Raw genomic sequence first — 15,707 nt, 5'->3', positions numbered from 1 at the left:
TGACTCAGGACCTGGCTCTACCAATACCCACAGAACCTACCCGAAGCCAATGAACTCCTGGCATGAGTAAGGCCCAGCAGCCCTAGCAACAAGTCAGAGACCAGCCCCCAGCAAGCCAGCTGGGTCCTAAGCCCTTCCAGCTTAGTGGCAAATGCTCAGGGTCTCACTCCTCCTATGCCAGACATTGCTAATCAAACACAGCATTCATGGATGCAATATAGCCTCAGAATCCTTCTCAGCACAATGTTCCTGGGAAAAGCCACCAGCAGATCAGAGTGGAGATGTGACAACCAAGGTAGGAGTCATCTCTCCAGCCCACCATGCAGGAGTGTGTGTGATGTGCCTGAGCCAGCCGTGAAGCCCGAGGAAGCAGGCACACGTGGGCTTCTGGAGCCATCTCCAGCAGGGGAGAACAACCACCTTGGGGAACTTTTCCCAAACCAGCTTTAGACCCAAGTCACAAAGGACCAAGCACCTTAGCCAAGAGGGCAGGTAGGAAGGACTCCTTCCCAGTGGCACTGCCTCTTGGCAGTTTCCAGAGCCCTGCCTCGGTGCCCTGGCCGCGCCCGGACCCTCACCTGGATCTGTCCTTTGCCCATGATCTTGTCCACGATCTCGTTGTTGTCCTTGTTGACCTTGGTCTTGTCATAGCACTTTTCGTAGCACAGGATCCTCAGGGACTGGGAGCCCTCCAGCTCAATCTCAAACTCCTGGGGAAAGATGGTACCACGATCCTGAACTTCCAAAGCTGAGACACAAAGGTTCCTGGCAGGTGGGGGCCCCAAACTTGCAAGGTGAGAAAGGGGTGAGGGGGGCCCATGAGGAGCACATTGCAAGGCATGGAGGAACTTCCTCTCTTTCTGGAGCTCCAGAGGCCTCCAAATTCACTGATGAGGTGGAATTTGGGCCTGAGCTGAAAACCCCATGTCTAGACGTAAACACGGTATCAGACACCAAATGAGCAGGGAGTGGAGAGCAGAGGGGTTGGAGAGAGAGAATTCGCCAAACCAACAGGCTCGGCCACCCCCAGCCAACAGGAAGTGAGCACGGGGAGTGGGGTGGGCACAGCTGGTGATAAGCTCAGGGGTCCCTGTGGGGACACCAGCCCCCTCCACTCACCTCATCCCATTTGGGCTCTGTCGTGTCCCGGAACACCCTGGTTTTGGCTTTGCTGACAAAATAGCCAAAGGAATCCACCTCCAGGGTGCAGTACAGGTCTGCAGTGGGGACAGGCAGAGACACATCAAAGTGAGGTCTGAGACTCAAGACCTCGGGAGGGAAAGGGGGATAAATGCCTCTGTCCCTCCCAGCGTTCCTGCAGGGCAGCCCTCAGTGTTCCCCTTTCCACTTCTCTGCCCTCTTCTTAGCTGGCTCTGCCCCTCCCGCCTCATTCACCACCCTCCAGCTACACTGGCCTCCTCCCTCCAACGTGCCCAGCTGCTCTCACCTGAGGGCCCTTGCACTTGCAGTCCTTCATCCCTGATCCTGGCTTGGCTGCCTCGTCCCCACGAAACCCATGGCCGAGGTCTTCACTGACCACGCAAACTGAAGAAGCTCCCCTCTCCCGTCCCCCTCCCCACTGATCCCACGTTCGTCAACAGGGCATCTGGCATTGGAGGTGGGAGGCTCTGGAGGGCATTTGGCCCCTGGGCGCTGTAAATCTGGAGCAACCCCTACTCGCTGTGACAAACCCAAAACGCCCCCTCGCCTTCCAAAAGCTCGGTTTGTTTTCTTCATAGCACTCGACTTTAACTCAAGTTATCTTTCTGCCCGTCTGTCTCCCCTCACTACATCGACACCACACAGGCAGAAGCCTGGTCCTCCTAGCCACCAGTGTACCCTCGGCACCAAGGACAGGGCCTGCACAGAGTAGGCACACTGTGAGTATTTGCGGGATGAATGAATGAATGAAGCTCTTACCACCACCCCAAGTGCTTCAGGTGACAAAGTGGTGGAGGGCTGGGGTGGGAGGAAGGGGAGTTTTCCCTAGTGTTTCCACCTTGAACTGTGGCCTTTAAGGCTGAAAATCTTCTCCCCTCCACTCCGAGATCCAGCTGATGCGGCCACAACACTGGGTAGCCACCCCAGGCACTCTGCAAATCCACAGACTCCCTCTGGGGCTCAGACCCTGGCACCCCTCCCCCTCCATGGGACCTGTCAAGGTTGTTTCCCAGGGTAAATGGTGCTTTGGAGGTGCTTTGGGGGTATTAGAGCCAATCCTCTGACTTGTGAATCAAGGGGCAGAGGTCAGAGGGGGGACATACATGCCCCTCCCAGGCCCCCGTTAAAGGGCTTTCCTCAGAAAGGAGAGAGGATGGGGCTGCCCCCGAGTTGTCTCTGGCCGGGTGTGATGCAGACCAGATATAGCTGGGTATCAGAGCACACTGGAATGTGGGCACGGATTAAAGCAGGAATCACAATGGTGTCTACATCCCAGGCCTGACAGGGCAGATGTAATGAACTTATTAGGACAAAGAGCCATGGTTGAAGATTCATGGGGTCTAACCCTGCGGACTTAGAGTGAACACGTGAGTGGCTCAGGAGGCCGGTAGAGGGAGGAGGTGGGGACAATCTGGAGGTCAGGAGAGGTTTTGTAGCAGCTCACCTTGTGTCTAACCGCCCTGACCCAGTTTGGGAGGCAGAACATCTATCTGCCCTTGGAGAGCGGGCCACTCTCCCCCAATAAGCTGGCTCCCGGGGGCCCACGCTAGCAAACAGGGAGCAGAGAGACAGGGTGAGGCACCTGGGCAGTGTGGGTCACAGACTCAGGTGTATGTAACAGTCCTAAGGAGCTTACTCACTGGGAATATTCCCGGGCAGCTTCCCGGACCCTCCCCAGAACCCTGGGGAGTCTGTGTGTCTGGGGAGGGTCCAGGAAGCTGCCATGTGTACAAGCACAGCTTGAGTGATAAGTGACGTGGTCCTGGCCATACTGAGAGAAACCCTTCTCTAAAGCAAAAAATAGGCGTGTTGCTAAATGGGAATGATATCAGTGACCTCCGAGGGACGTCGAGGATCACAGCAGAAAATCCACTTGAAAGGGCTCTGAACATGCCAAGGCATGTCCACACGCTGGCCACATTGGAGTTTTCTCCAGCATCTAGCAAGGTGCCCAGGCGTGGTAGTAAGCTACCCCATGAACTTCACAGTAAATGTTTATCAAATGGCTGGCTGTGAGCCAACGCCACATTTTCTGTGTGATGTGCCACAGGGAGAGAGGCACAGGACACACCTCCCCACTGCCACAGAGAAAGAGAAGGGGGGGGGACGGGAAGGGGTGGGTGAAGAGGAGAGGAGTCAGGAGCCTTGGGGTTCTGACCCTCTGTGATGTTAAGTCCCTTTAATCTCTCTGTGACTCAGTTTTCTCATCTGGCAAATGGGGAGAAACAATCAGGTGTCTAACTGGCTCACAAATTCCTATGGGGAAAAGTTAGATAAAAAAAGTGTAATTGTATTTTGTCAAACACTAAGATCCGCACAGATTTAGTAGATGGTGATAAAGAAGGAAGAAAAGGGATGGGTGTGCCAGTGCATGCACTGTCATATTTAAGCCTGCTCTTAGGTCAGTATTAATGAGGATGTTTGCCTTTTATGGAGAAAGAAGTTGGGGCTCTGAGAGGTTAAAAGACTTGCCCAAGGTCACATAGCTTATAACTGGCAGAGATGGGGTTAGAGCCCAGGATTTCAGGCACCTAGGGGTTGGGGAGGGCTTAAGAAAGAGCAGATCTTGGAGACACAGGGCAGCCAAGAGGAGCTGGTTCCTGACCATCAGGGGAATGAATGGCCACCCACCCACATGTCAAGGCAGCTGGCAGGCCCCCAGCGTGGGGCAGGCCAGAGCAGGGTAAGTGGGCAGCGGAAGGCCCCATGCAATGGGTCCACAGGGACTTCTCATGAATGGATGAGCAATGGCTCTCTGCTCTCCCTAGGGCTGGGGTTCGGGGGCACTTACTGGCTGACTGCTTAAACCCCTTGGCGGAGTGGACGATGACATGGAGGAAGCCATAGAGTCCTGGAGACTCATCGTCTGTAAGAGAGGAAAGCCCGCAGGGTAGGGGGTGGTGAGAGGCCTGCTTCAGCCCCTTCTCACCCCAGGCTGGCAGGAAGGCACAGAGGGTGGGAGACAGTTGAAGCCTTGGTCTTGCAGCACCACCTGGTGGCTGGATGAAGGTTTCCAGAGCCCACAGCTTCCTGGAATGTGAGCTGGTAGCGCTTCTCCCTCTACAGAGCCCGGAAGGCCAATCCACATCTTCCCTACTGGGCCAGGGATTTCATACTATTCCCCAGCGGCACTTTTCCTCCGGCTCTGAATCCTGCCTATCCCATGGCTGTCCTCCGCAGTGTCGCCTTTCAAAGTGAAAATTAACCACTATAAGTCAGCCTCCTCTTGGGACAGGAGGCAGATGACCCCCATATGGGGAGGACAGTCTGCCTTCAAAACCCCTTCCACAAGGTGCACCCCCTCCCAGCACCCACAAACAACCAGATATCACCCATTCTGGGCCAGCCCGGATCACAGCTCTCTCCTGCTCCAAAACCTCCTGCAGGCTCCACGGCTTGAACAAACGTCTTTGCCTGGCATTCAAGGCCTTCCGAGATCTGGTCCCTGGAAGCTTCTGACATTATTTCTCATACACTAATCCATCTACGCTTTCCCCCTCCACTGCCATCACATGTCATGCTTCAGTCTTTTGCTTCCATTTTCTGACTACCTCATGAACATATTAACAACATGATTCCAGTATATGATGGTGCCAGATCCTTCTCTCAAGCCAGAGGGGGCCAGTGATGAATTGAGACCATCTGGGAACTCAGTAGAGAACAACCCCTATTCAAGCTCTCTGTGTACCTGGCAACTGAGTCGTTACAGCCACGTGTCTGGCTAGGTCCTTACGGAAGGTTCCAGCAATGCCCTGGGGGCTAGGACCTGCTGATAAGGCAGGAACCTTGGGTTCCAGATCTTACCGTCTTTATTGCTGGTGACAGGAATGTTGTGTACAGTCCTAAGTTTGAAACAGGATCCCGTGAGCACCTGGAGCTCCACTGAGCTCAGGACAAAGGCCTGGAGATCTGTAGGAGGAGCCAAGAGGAAAATGTCGTCACAGATCCACCAGGACCTGCTGCTCTTCTCTAGGGGCTACTGAAGGAAAAAAGCTTAGCTCTAGGGGCAGAGTGGGTCATTGGAAGGGAGGGAAAGACTTGCAGACACTCACATGGGAGCAGTCATAGGTGCTGCCAGCGGGTAGGGATGAGAGAGTCTAACTGAAAAAGCTCGAGAATGTGTGTATGAGATAGCGAGAGCAAGAGAAAGAGAGATAGATAAGCCTGGGCCCCGAGTCCAGTCCTGTTGCTAATTCACTGTGTGCTTTAAATAAATCACTTAAGTCCTTTGGGCCTCAAGTGGTCAGTAGCATCAATTAAGTGCCACCTGCCCTGGCACCTTGCAGAGTGACTGTGAGGGCCAAGGAGGAAACCCTGGACATGAAAGTGCATGGAAATGCAAAAGGCCACTGTTGCCATGGATACCATCAGAGCAGTGTAGAGTGGGGCGGGACTTTACCCTTCTTCTGTAGCTTCTGAATTGCTTCTCTCCACTCTGACCTCTCATAGTCCGAGGACAGTAGAAACAGGTAGCTCTGAAGAGAGGAGACGAGAAGTCAATGGGGTGACCATGTGGCCAAGCACATTCCTGGCTCCTTCTTACCCAGGCACCCCTAGGTTTGGAGAAGGTGGCAGCTGGGAGGAGAGTCTCCTTTCCTGGAAGCCCAGTGACAGGAGTGGCAGTGCCAGTGATGGCCAGCAGGGGGCACTGGCTCCATACCAGCTGGGAGTTGTTGCACCTTCCTTGGGAATCCCGCCTAAGTGCCTGACTCCCACCACAGGTCATGGACAGGAGCCCTAGAGAATGGCAGCCCTGGACCAAGGAAGGGGGTTGCTTCTGTCCCATCCCCACCCCTCCCTGACCTTTCCATTCCGATTGTGGATCCGAAATGGGATCGTGGGGGAGTTGAGCAGCAGCAAGAACTCGTTCTCAAACATCTTCTTTTTCAGGCGCTCGATGGCCCGGCTCTGTCCTTTGTTGGCTTTCTGTGGGGGGATGGAGGGCACGGATGGTTTCCCTCACACACTCCACTCTGCACTCAGCATCTCTAAGCACAACACTCCCTTGTGCATTAGTCGTGTCTTTTTCTTTTTTATATTTTATGACGCTTTGACATCTTGGGAGGCCTAGCTGGCCAGGAAGAAAACTACCCCTCCCTTAGAAATCAGGCCAGCTGATCCCTAAGATAGTAAATGACTCCTCTGTGTGCAGACCTTCCATATACAAACCAACCAGCCCTGAGTTCATACCCCCAACACCTCCTTTATCTAACTCTCACCATGCCAATATTCCTCTGCCTTAAATAACCCAGGGCCAGATAGCACACAACTAGAGACCACCCTATAGCCCAGATCCTGCTGACGTTTTTCCAACTCTCAGTCCTAAGGAGTTGCCCCTGCCTTGCTTTCTTTCCCTGTGGGAAACACGATACAGGCCCTGAGCCATGCTTTTCCCAGAGGTCTTCAGCATCCTGACCAAACTTGGTGCTTCCCCTGTGGCCTGTGTGGTATGACATGCCCCCTCCTCTTGGAAGCTCTAGGTCTTAAGAATCTTCTTTTAGTGCCATTAGCCCATCCATGTCATCACTCAGTCATCTCTAGAAATCAGATCCTGGGCACCATCAAGATACTCTGCTTAAGGGGCATCTGGGTGGCTCAGTCGGTTGGGCGTCCAACTTCGGCTCAGGTCATGATCTCATGGCTCGTGGGTTCAAGCCCTGCTTTGGGCTTTGTGCTGACAGCTCAGAGCCTGGAGCCTGCTTCGCATTCTGTGTCTCCCTTTCTCTCTGCCCCTCCCCTGCTCATGCTCTGTCTCTCAAAAATAAACCTTAAAAAAAAAAAAAAAGATACCCTCCTTAAAAACTTCAGACACCTTTCAGCAAAAAGCCCCAACTGCTGGACTGGCACTCGGGGCCTCCCAGGGCTGGGCTCTGGCCTCCATGTGCAGCTGAATATCCCACCACACCCCACCTTGCACCCCCCACCTCAGCTGCACGGTATTATTATTCCCTATTCTTTAACAAGCCATTATGTCTCAGCCCATGCTGTCTCCTCCAGCTTTTCAAGTTTATATTTCATGAAGGATCCCTTCCGTCTTATTAACTGTGGTTATGCTCCACATTTCCGTTCTGGCACTGCCCTCAAGCTCCTCAGTTAGAATTCATCTCTATGGCATTTTCTTACCCACTAGACTAGCAAAAATGGCAACAACTGCTCATAGCCAGTGTTATGACAGTGTGGGGAGACAGTGACTCTCACACATTGCAGGGAAGGGGGGGGGTTGGTACATAATCAGATGCAACCTTTTCAGAGGTAAATGTGGCAATTAGTGCAAGCCCTCTGTCCCAGCCATCCCACTTGTAAGGAATCTACCAGAGAGAAATAGGAGTGCAGTCAGGTTTACTGCAGTGCCAGTTGAGAGTAAAATATCACATGCGTCCTCGTGCAGTCAAGCAACAGAATACAATAGGATTGCAGCTGGGGCACCTGGGTCACTCAATGGGTTAAGCGTCCAACTCTTGATTTCTGCTCACGTCATGATCTCACGGTTCATGAGTTCGAGCCCCGAGTCGGGCCCTGTGCTGATGGCTGACAGTATGGAGCCTGTTTAGGATTCTCTCTGTCCCTCCCCTACACTCTTGCTCTCTCTCAAAAATAAATAAACATCTGGGGCGCCTGGGTGGCGCAGTCGGTTAAGCGTCCGACTTCAGCCAGGTCACGATCTCGCGGTCCATGAGTTCGAGCCCCGCGTCGGGCTCTGGGCTGATGGCTCGGAGCCTGGAGCCTGTTTCCGATTCTGTGTCTCCCTCTCTCTCTGCCCCTCCCCCGTTCATGCTCTGTCTCTCTCTGTCCCAAAAATAAATAAAAAACGTTGAAAAAAAAATTAAAAAATAAATAAATAAATAAATAAACAAACATTAAAAGAATAGGATACAGCTGTTAAAAAGAATCTGCTAGGTCCAAAAAGCTCTAAGACACACCATTAAGTGAAAAGCTTAAGTTGCAAAATGGCACATTGTAGTCTGGTCTCATTACAAAAAACATACTACACACCCGTAAAAGCAGAGAAGAGTCTAGAAGAACATACCTTAAACTGCTGACAATGGGGGGGTGGGTGCTAATCTGTTACACTTTGTACACTTCAGTATTGTATTTCTTGTTACAATAAGCCAGTGTTACATTGGTGATTAGAACAAAAACAAGTTTTTTAAAAAGTATTATTAAAAGAATAAATCATTGCTTCTGTGACTCAGAGAACAACAATGTGCTTCCCCAGGGACTCTCCTCATATCATGTCACATGCTGACGTCAGTAATGGGTAAGACAAGGAACTCTGTGAGAGGTATCTGGCACACCCCTGCAGCCAGCGGCCAGTGCAGCTCAGCAAGTGTACCTTCAACTGAGTAGAAGGCCACATCTGTGCACCTGGTGCAGGAGGGAGAGGACAAAGTCCACCATCAACCAGGACCAGGATGCCCCGGGGTGGGGCTTGGCCATTCAGGAGGAGGACACCTGTGCCCCTTCTGAGGAGACGTGCCTGCATCACACCCCCAGTCCTAGGTCATCTCTCTGACCCAGGCACCCCTGGGGTCATTACTGTGGTCTTCCTCTCATTCAAAGAGGGATGTCTAAGCTGAAAGTATTCTTAGAAGCCATCTGGTCATGGATTCCTCAATAACTGTTTATGAAGCATCTATTATGTGCTAAGTCCTAGGGACCTAGAACTGAAGAAAACAGTGCCCTGGCTAGAGTTCAAATTCAAGTGGGGAAAAGAGAAAGCAGCCAGTGAAATTATGATTCAGGACCAATAAAGCAAAACAAAGGGGCAAACACCAGGAGCCGGAAAGCAAGGCACCCAACCTAGACTGCAATGGGTACATATCAGGGAAGACTCTTCGGGAGGTGAGGTCTAAGCCAAGTCACTGGGCGAGGAGAGGAAACCAGGCCAACCAACCAAGCCTCTCCATGCCTTTCGTGACATTCACCGGGAAGGCTCCTTCTAGGGGGGCTTTCCTCCAGCCATTGTTTTCAAATATATGAATTGAAGGCTATACATTTGCCTCTAAAGAGTGCTTTGGCCACATCCATGGGGTTTGATATGAGTGCTTTCATTTTCATGCAGTTCTAAACATTTTGTAGTGTCGATTTGACTTCCTTTTCACCTTGAAAGTTTTAATTTTCTAGGCATTTACTTAACTGTATTCTACTTGTTGATTTCTAATTTTGCTTCACTGTGGTCTGTGAACACGACCAGTAGGCCATCAATTTTTTTAGGGATACCTGGCTGGCTCAGTTGGTGGAGCATGTGACTCTTGATCTTGGGATTGGGAGTTCAAGCCCCATGTTGGGCGTAGAGCTTACTTAAAAAAATTTTTTTTTAATTTGAGATTTCCTTTGAGACTTAACACGTGATAAATGTGTGCAAATGTTCGACATGAGTTTGATAAGAATTTCAGTTCTAGGCTACAGCACAAGCTTCTGTGCATTTTTAGTTTTTCATTTAAATTTTTTAAAAGTTTATTTTATTTATTTATTTAGTTAGTTATTTTTTCTTAATGTTTTTATTTATTTTTGAGACAGAGAGAGACAGAGCATGAGCAGGGAAGGGACAGAGAGAGAGGGAGACACAGAATCGGAAGCAGGCTCCAGGCTCTCAGCCATCAGCACAGAGCCCGATGCGGGGCTCGAACTCACAGACTGTGAGATCATGACCTGAGCCGAAGTTGGACGCTCAACCGACTGAGCCACCCAGGCGCCCCTGAAGTTTATTTATTTTTATTAAAATTTTTTTTCCAATGTTTATTTATTTTTGAGAGACAGAGACAGCGTGAGCGAGGGAGTAGCAGAGAGAGAGGGAGACATAGAATCTGAAACAGGATCCAGGCTCTGAGCTGTCAGTACAGAGCCCAATGTGGGGCTTGTACTTGTACTCACGAACCCTGAGATCATGACCTCAGCCGAAGTCGGACACTTAACTGACTGAGCCACCCAGGTGCCCCTTATTTATTTATTTTGAGAGAGAGAGAGAGAGAGAGAGAGAGAGAGAGAATGAGAGAGAGAGAATGAGAATGAATCCCAAGCAGGCTCCACACAGTGAGCATGGTATTCAATGTGGGGCTCGATCCCATGAACCGTGAGATCATGACCTGAGCTGAAGTCAAGAGTCAGACACTTAACCCACTGAACCACCCAGGCTCCCCAGTCTGAGAGGCCTCTCAGGCCCCTTCTTGCATGCATCCTGCTTTTCCTTAAGAAGGCCTTCTTCTCTCACTTCCCTTTTCTACAGTGCTTGACATACACCAGGAAACTTCCTATGACTAACTTCAGTCAATTCTGAGCACTGACTTCTTGGCCTTCCCTCCATCCGCTCAGTGCTAATCTGCCACAGCCAGAGTCTCTTCCTGAGCATGTACTTGAGGCCTCCTATCCTTGCATCCCGCCTCCCTTATCAGATTCTCAAAACTCACAACTTCCCCTCCTTCTGCCACCTTGGCACACCTGGTTCAAAGGGCCCAAGGAAAAGGGCCACCCTTCCTACCTCGGCTCAGATGCCAGGCTCTACTCACCTCCTTCTGGATTTCACTCTTGAGGGCAGAAATCTTCATTTTCATGTCTTCCAGCTCATGGTCTGGGAAGGGATGCACCTGGGGGCTGGCCTCAGACTCCTCAGGGGATGGAAACACTAGGTCGGCCAGGGGGATGTACCACTTGCAGTCATATTGCTGGTGCTTCCTGCAAACGAGCCAGAGAAAGACATGAGCCAGAGGGAAGGAACTTGGCTCTTCAAGCCTGAACTGCTAGAATCCAAAGAAACCTGAAAGGGATTTGCTGTGAACTTGTCACAGGCAAGAATGATCCATGTCCTTGAGGAGTCTGATCAGAAAACCCACGTGTGGAGAAATGACAGTCAAGTTCTAGGGTCAGGCGGCGGTGAAGGCTGTGGACCTTGGCCTTGCCAATCTTCAGGCCCAGTACGACTGATGTTTTTAAATATCTCAACCCTCTAACACTTTCCTATTCCCCATTGCACACTCTTCCCTCCCCCAAGCCTATCTCTCCTTAGCTCATATTCGTTATCCTTTGGGCTAGAGGTGTATTCACACATGTTATCTTTAATGCCAACTCTGATCAATAGAGGCCATGTGGGGTACTGGGTAGAAGATTATAAAGCCACACCCAAGCCTAGTGGGAAACAGTGCCGTGGTTCATTAGTAATGTCTGTCACGGGCAAAGGACTAAAGGCATAGGTGTCTTTGCTTATGACTGCCATCTCTGCTTTTGAATGATCTCATCTGTGATCCCGTTCCAGGGAACTAAAGCACATAATAACCTCTCCTTCTCTCACTCCCCTCAGGCCTTGGGTTTGCACCTCTCGTTGTGGCCCCTTAGTGCTGCAGTCTCCCCTGGACTCTGAGGCACACAGTAGGGGATCAAGAAGTGGGGGAGGAAAAATGAGGGAATGAGTACCACATAACCTCTCCTGCTCACGGCACAGTGTGGACTCATGTCACTGCATGTGGAGATGGAGGTGGAAAGCAGCTTTCAGGTCTGATTAAGGTTCAAATCCTACCTTCTCTAGCTCTAGTGCGACCTTGGGCAACTGATTTTTTTTCTTCTTCTTCTTTTTTTATTTTAGAGAGAGAGCACGCACATGTGAGTAGGGGAGAGGGGCAGAGGGAAACAGAATCCAAAGTAGGCTCCACACTCAGCACAGAGCCTGAGGTGGGGCTTGATCCCATAACCCTGGGATCATGACCTGAGCCAAAATCAAGAGTTGGACACTCAACTGACTGAGCCACCCAGACGCCCCTGATTTAACTTTTCTAAGTCTCTTCTCTTGTCTGTGAGATGAGGATAATAATACCCACTTTGTGGAGTTTGGGGGAAGATTGGAAATAATAGAGTCAAAGCATTTGTCATGGCACCTGGCATGGCATAAGCACTCAATAATGACAGCAGATTTAATGAATATTCACCAAATTGCAGTTAGCAAAAATTTAGAGCTGTCTAATAAAAGGAGAATGCTTAAGTAAATTATGGCATATCCACTTGTAACATCATGCAGGAAAGTAAAAGGATGATTATGAAGATTAGGCAGCAACGGGGAAAATGCTTATGACGTGAAATGGAAAAAGCAGCAACCAAAATTGGGCATTCACTCTGATTACAAGTACATGAAAAAACATGAGAAGGTTTAAAAAAACTGGAAGGAAATATAGCAGCAGGAGACTGGTGCTTATGTTCGGGTGGGTGATGGGTTTTTCCCCCTGTAATTTGGTTGTATTATCTTTATAATTAAAAACAGGATTTATCTTTAGAAAAAGGATATGTAGTAAAACAAAATGAATTAATGTGTTTTTTAAAAGGAAAAATAAATGCGGACTGCCCCAGGTGCGGGGGAGGGGGCTCCTCAGGGGTCAGAGTCTAGCTCCCTCCCACCTTGCCCCCTGGACTCACCCTGCGGATGTCTTCTTGAGTTTGGCGCACAGTAGGACATCTGTAAAGAGGAAGACGTGCCGCAGCTTCCGGGAGCTCTCCGACACTTCCACCAGGAAGCCGTCCTTCACCAGCTGCCGTGTCTGAGGGAGATAGCACACCCACCGCCACCTGCTCAGGGGGAGTCAACCTAGGGCCCGGCCTGCTCTGGGGGCACCATCCAGCTGGGAGGTACCACAGGGACACAGGTAAGGTCCCACAGACACGGGCTTTCTGGCTGTGATCTTGGGCAAGTTCCCTGACCTCTGAGTCTCAGTCTTAACATCTGTAAGATGGGGACAATGATGTCTGCCCTGTAAAGTAGGATTCACCAAGCAAGACGGTATATGTAAAACGGCCTAATGCCTGGCACATAATATGTGATCGATAAATGGTAGCTTTGTATTTCCCCCCAGCTGCCAACAGCTCTCACCTGGATAGACAATAGTCCAGAATGACTTGGTTTCTCCACACTGGGGCGTGAACACCACCCACTCCCAGCCCCAGAACCACCCCAACCTTGCCTAAGAAGATGATCTTGTTTCAGTTCAACCTTGACCCACAGACCCACTGGGGTCTGTTTATGCCACCTCTGAGTGGATTCTATAGGCGCCCTCAGGTGGACAGGAGATACTGGTCTCCCTTGGGTGGAGCTGTACCAGTTCCTGGGGGAAACTGCAGCCATCTCTAACCTGGGTTCTGGATGGTTAAGAGCATTTTGCTCCACGCAGAACTTCCAGACTTTCCTCCCTGACACCCTCAGAGCCAGCAGGCTTCTCTGGGGCTGTCACAAACTGTCCCAGCCTTCCCTGTGTTATATACCACGTGACCTACATATTCTGTGATATGTAGGTGGGCATGGTGAAAGTATACAGTTAAAAAGACCTGAAACCGACAGTGCTCTAAACCTTCTGGAGAGCTTTCAGCTATCTTTGAGTCAAACAAGCCAGTGACATTCCAGGATTTGCAAACCAGAGCTGGGAGTTGCGCACAGGGACAGCTCTCTGTGCCCCATTAGTCACACTCCAGACCCTGTCCCTCATTACTTCCCTCCCCAGGAGATATTGGGAGCATGTAGATGTAACAAAGGAACATAAACTCAGCCAGCCTCCACTCCTAAATGCCAATTAATTACCTCCCCTGGACAGGGAGCACTGTATAAGGGCCACGCTGCTGACCCACGTGGGTTAACTGTCCCTTCGATTCTTTAAACCGCTTCCCCTCTCTGGGATACCCCCACCCTTCCACCAAGAAGGGGCCCCAAGGAACTGGAGCTGCTGTACCACATCTAGGTGCCCACCTGGGACATTCCAGCAACCTTAGCCACCTCTCATTCCAGAATTTCTTGCTGTTGGGCTCGCTCCTAGCTCCTGCCCTCCTATTCGTGCAGGCTGATAACAGGCAGCTCAGAGGTCGACTCCCCGGGCTCCCTCAGGCTGTGCCATTATCTTCCAGGGGACCCTGAGGGCATCACACTGCCCACGGTGGGTGTGTGCATTCAGCACTGTGAGAGCCAGAGCCCCTGGTTTCCCTGGTATGGGGGACAGTGCGTGAGGCTTGCAGAGAGATAACCCCAGCTAAAAAATCCAGTTCCAACACTTATAGCCAAGAGACCTTGTGTCAGATCTTCAGAGACTCTCCAGGCCTCAGTGGATTATTATAAAGATTAATGAGACACCGAACTTAAAGCTCCCAGGGCCTGAAGACCTTTTCTTGGCTGGGCATGGGAGAGGAGGGTTGGAGAGGCAGAATGCCTGCTCCCCTGTGCAAGAGGGCAGGGATAGGTGATGTGGTCCACTGCACCCTTCTCAGCCTGGGTGAGTGGCTGGGCTGGGTCCTGAGCTCACCTCTCCCTTGGGGGTTGTGACGGCAGTCCGGCGGGGGTCGATGTCCTCATTGATGCTGGACAGGAAGTTCTGGGAGATGCGGAGGGCATCCTGGAGCAGCGGGTAGTCTGGGTGGTCCACAGGTGTGTGCTTCAGCAGGTCCTGGGAAGGGGTGGGGTGAGTCAGGGGCGGCAGTTCTGGGGCTCAACGAGAAGACAGTGGGGACTCAATCTTCACCAAAGGAATTCCAAGGGGGGGCGCTAAGGGACCCATGCTCTAATCTGGTCATGCCTGCAAAATCAGGGTTAGAGAGGCAGCGTCAGGGCAGGGGCGCCCCTTTGTTACTAGTGCAGTCATCACTCTTCCCCCTGGCGGAGTGAGCCAGGTGGAGTCTCATCTCACCGAGCAGCTGCGAGAGACACCCCTCTACCTACCCCACAGCTGCTCCAAGGATCCTGGAGACCATTAGGCCAGGGATGGGGAGGCAGGAAGTACCTGCCTCCCCGGGAGCATTTGGTCAAATGTCAAACTTAGTAGCCAGGCTATATTTAGGCCCTGGGTCCATTGGCATAGCTACCACAGACCAGGCAGGTACAGTCGGGACCCAGGGACACTCTGCCCGGCTCCCCAAGTGGGTTGTTCTCAGTGACTCCAGCACTCACCACCCTGGGCTCAGCCTCCCACTCGACTCCTAACACCTCCCTGGCCATCCAGGGGGCTGACACTCACATGTAGGACCAGGGTGCTCCTGGTGACTCGGTCAATGGGCTTGTAGAGCAGAGCTGTTGGCAAAGGCAGGGAGAAGGAGACAGGACAGATGACATACAGGGAGTAGCTCGACACCTTAGAGATGAGCCTTATCCCCACCCTCTCCGCCCCCCTGCCGCTGCCCTACACGGACACCCATGTGCAGGAAGCCACAGCTCCATTCTGTCCCAGGGCAGGCCAGATGACACCAACAGGCAGACATGCAGCCCTGGCAGCCCAGGTCCCCTCCTACCTGCCTCATCTCATCAGTCACCAGAGGTGACTTCTTTAAGGGCCATCCCACAGGCCTGTCCTTGTCTGACCAGGCTCAGAGCAGATGAAGATGCTCCTCTGCACCCTTAACCCTGCATCATACAGCTATACCTAGCCTTACCCCATAGAGCTCTAGCACCCCCAGAATGTGGGAAAGAGACGTGCTGTTTTTCCAGGGAAGGTAGTTCCTCCACACCCAATCATTCTTATACTCCTCCGGTCCAAGGTCTGGCATTGCCAGCTGGGAACGGCAGGCTTTGTTCCGACCCACACAGTTGGCCTCAT

At 51.5% G+C, this 15,707-nt stretch overlaps 1 protein-coding gene across 3 annotated transcripts in view; it reads right to left on the bottom strand.

Moving 5' to 3' along the window:
* The window catches only part of ABR (ABR activator of RhoGEF and GTPase), a 182,090-nt gene that overhangs the window by 39,126 nt on the left and 127,257 nt on the right, over positions 1–15,707 (bottom strand). For all 3 annotated transcript variants that reach the window (XM_049637954.1, XM_049637952.1, XM_049637953.1), the window contains 10 exons: positions 15,132–15,184; positions 14,424–14,564; positions 12,559–12,680; positions 10,668–10,833; positions 5,965–6,087; positions 5,561–5,636; positions 4,966–5,070; positions 3,953–4,027; positions 1,120–1,217; positions 579–710 (listed from right to left, as the gene is read on the bottom strand). In XM_049637954.1, the coding sequence (XP_049493911.1) occupies positions 579–710; positions 1,120–1,217; positions 3,953–4,027; positions 4,966–5,070; positions 5,561–5,636; positions 5,965–6,087; positions 10,668–10,833; positions 12,559–12,680; positions 14,424–14,564; positions 15,132–15,184 (1,091 nt within the window). The remainder of the gene's footprint in view (positions 1–578; positions 711–1,119; positions 1,218–3,952; positions 4,028–4,965; positions 5,071–5,560; positions 5,637–5,964; positions 6,088–10,667; positions 10,834–12,558; positions 12,681–14,423; positions 14,565–15,131; positions 15,185–15,707) is intronic.

This window comes from Panthera uncia, chromosome E1 (assembly GCF_023721935.1).
Source record: "Panthera uncia isolate 11264 chromosome E1, Puncia_PCG_1.0, whole genome shotgun sequence".
Taxonomy (NCBI): domain Eukaryota; kingdom Metazoa; phylum Chordata; class Mammalia; order Carnivora; family Felidae; genus Panthera; species Panthera uncia.
The sequence above is the reverse complement of the archived record's forward strand: the minus strand, read 5'-3'. Positions and strand labels throughout refer to the sequence as shown.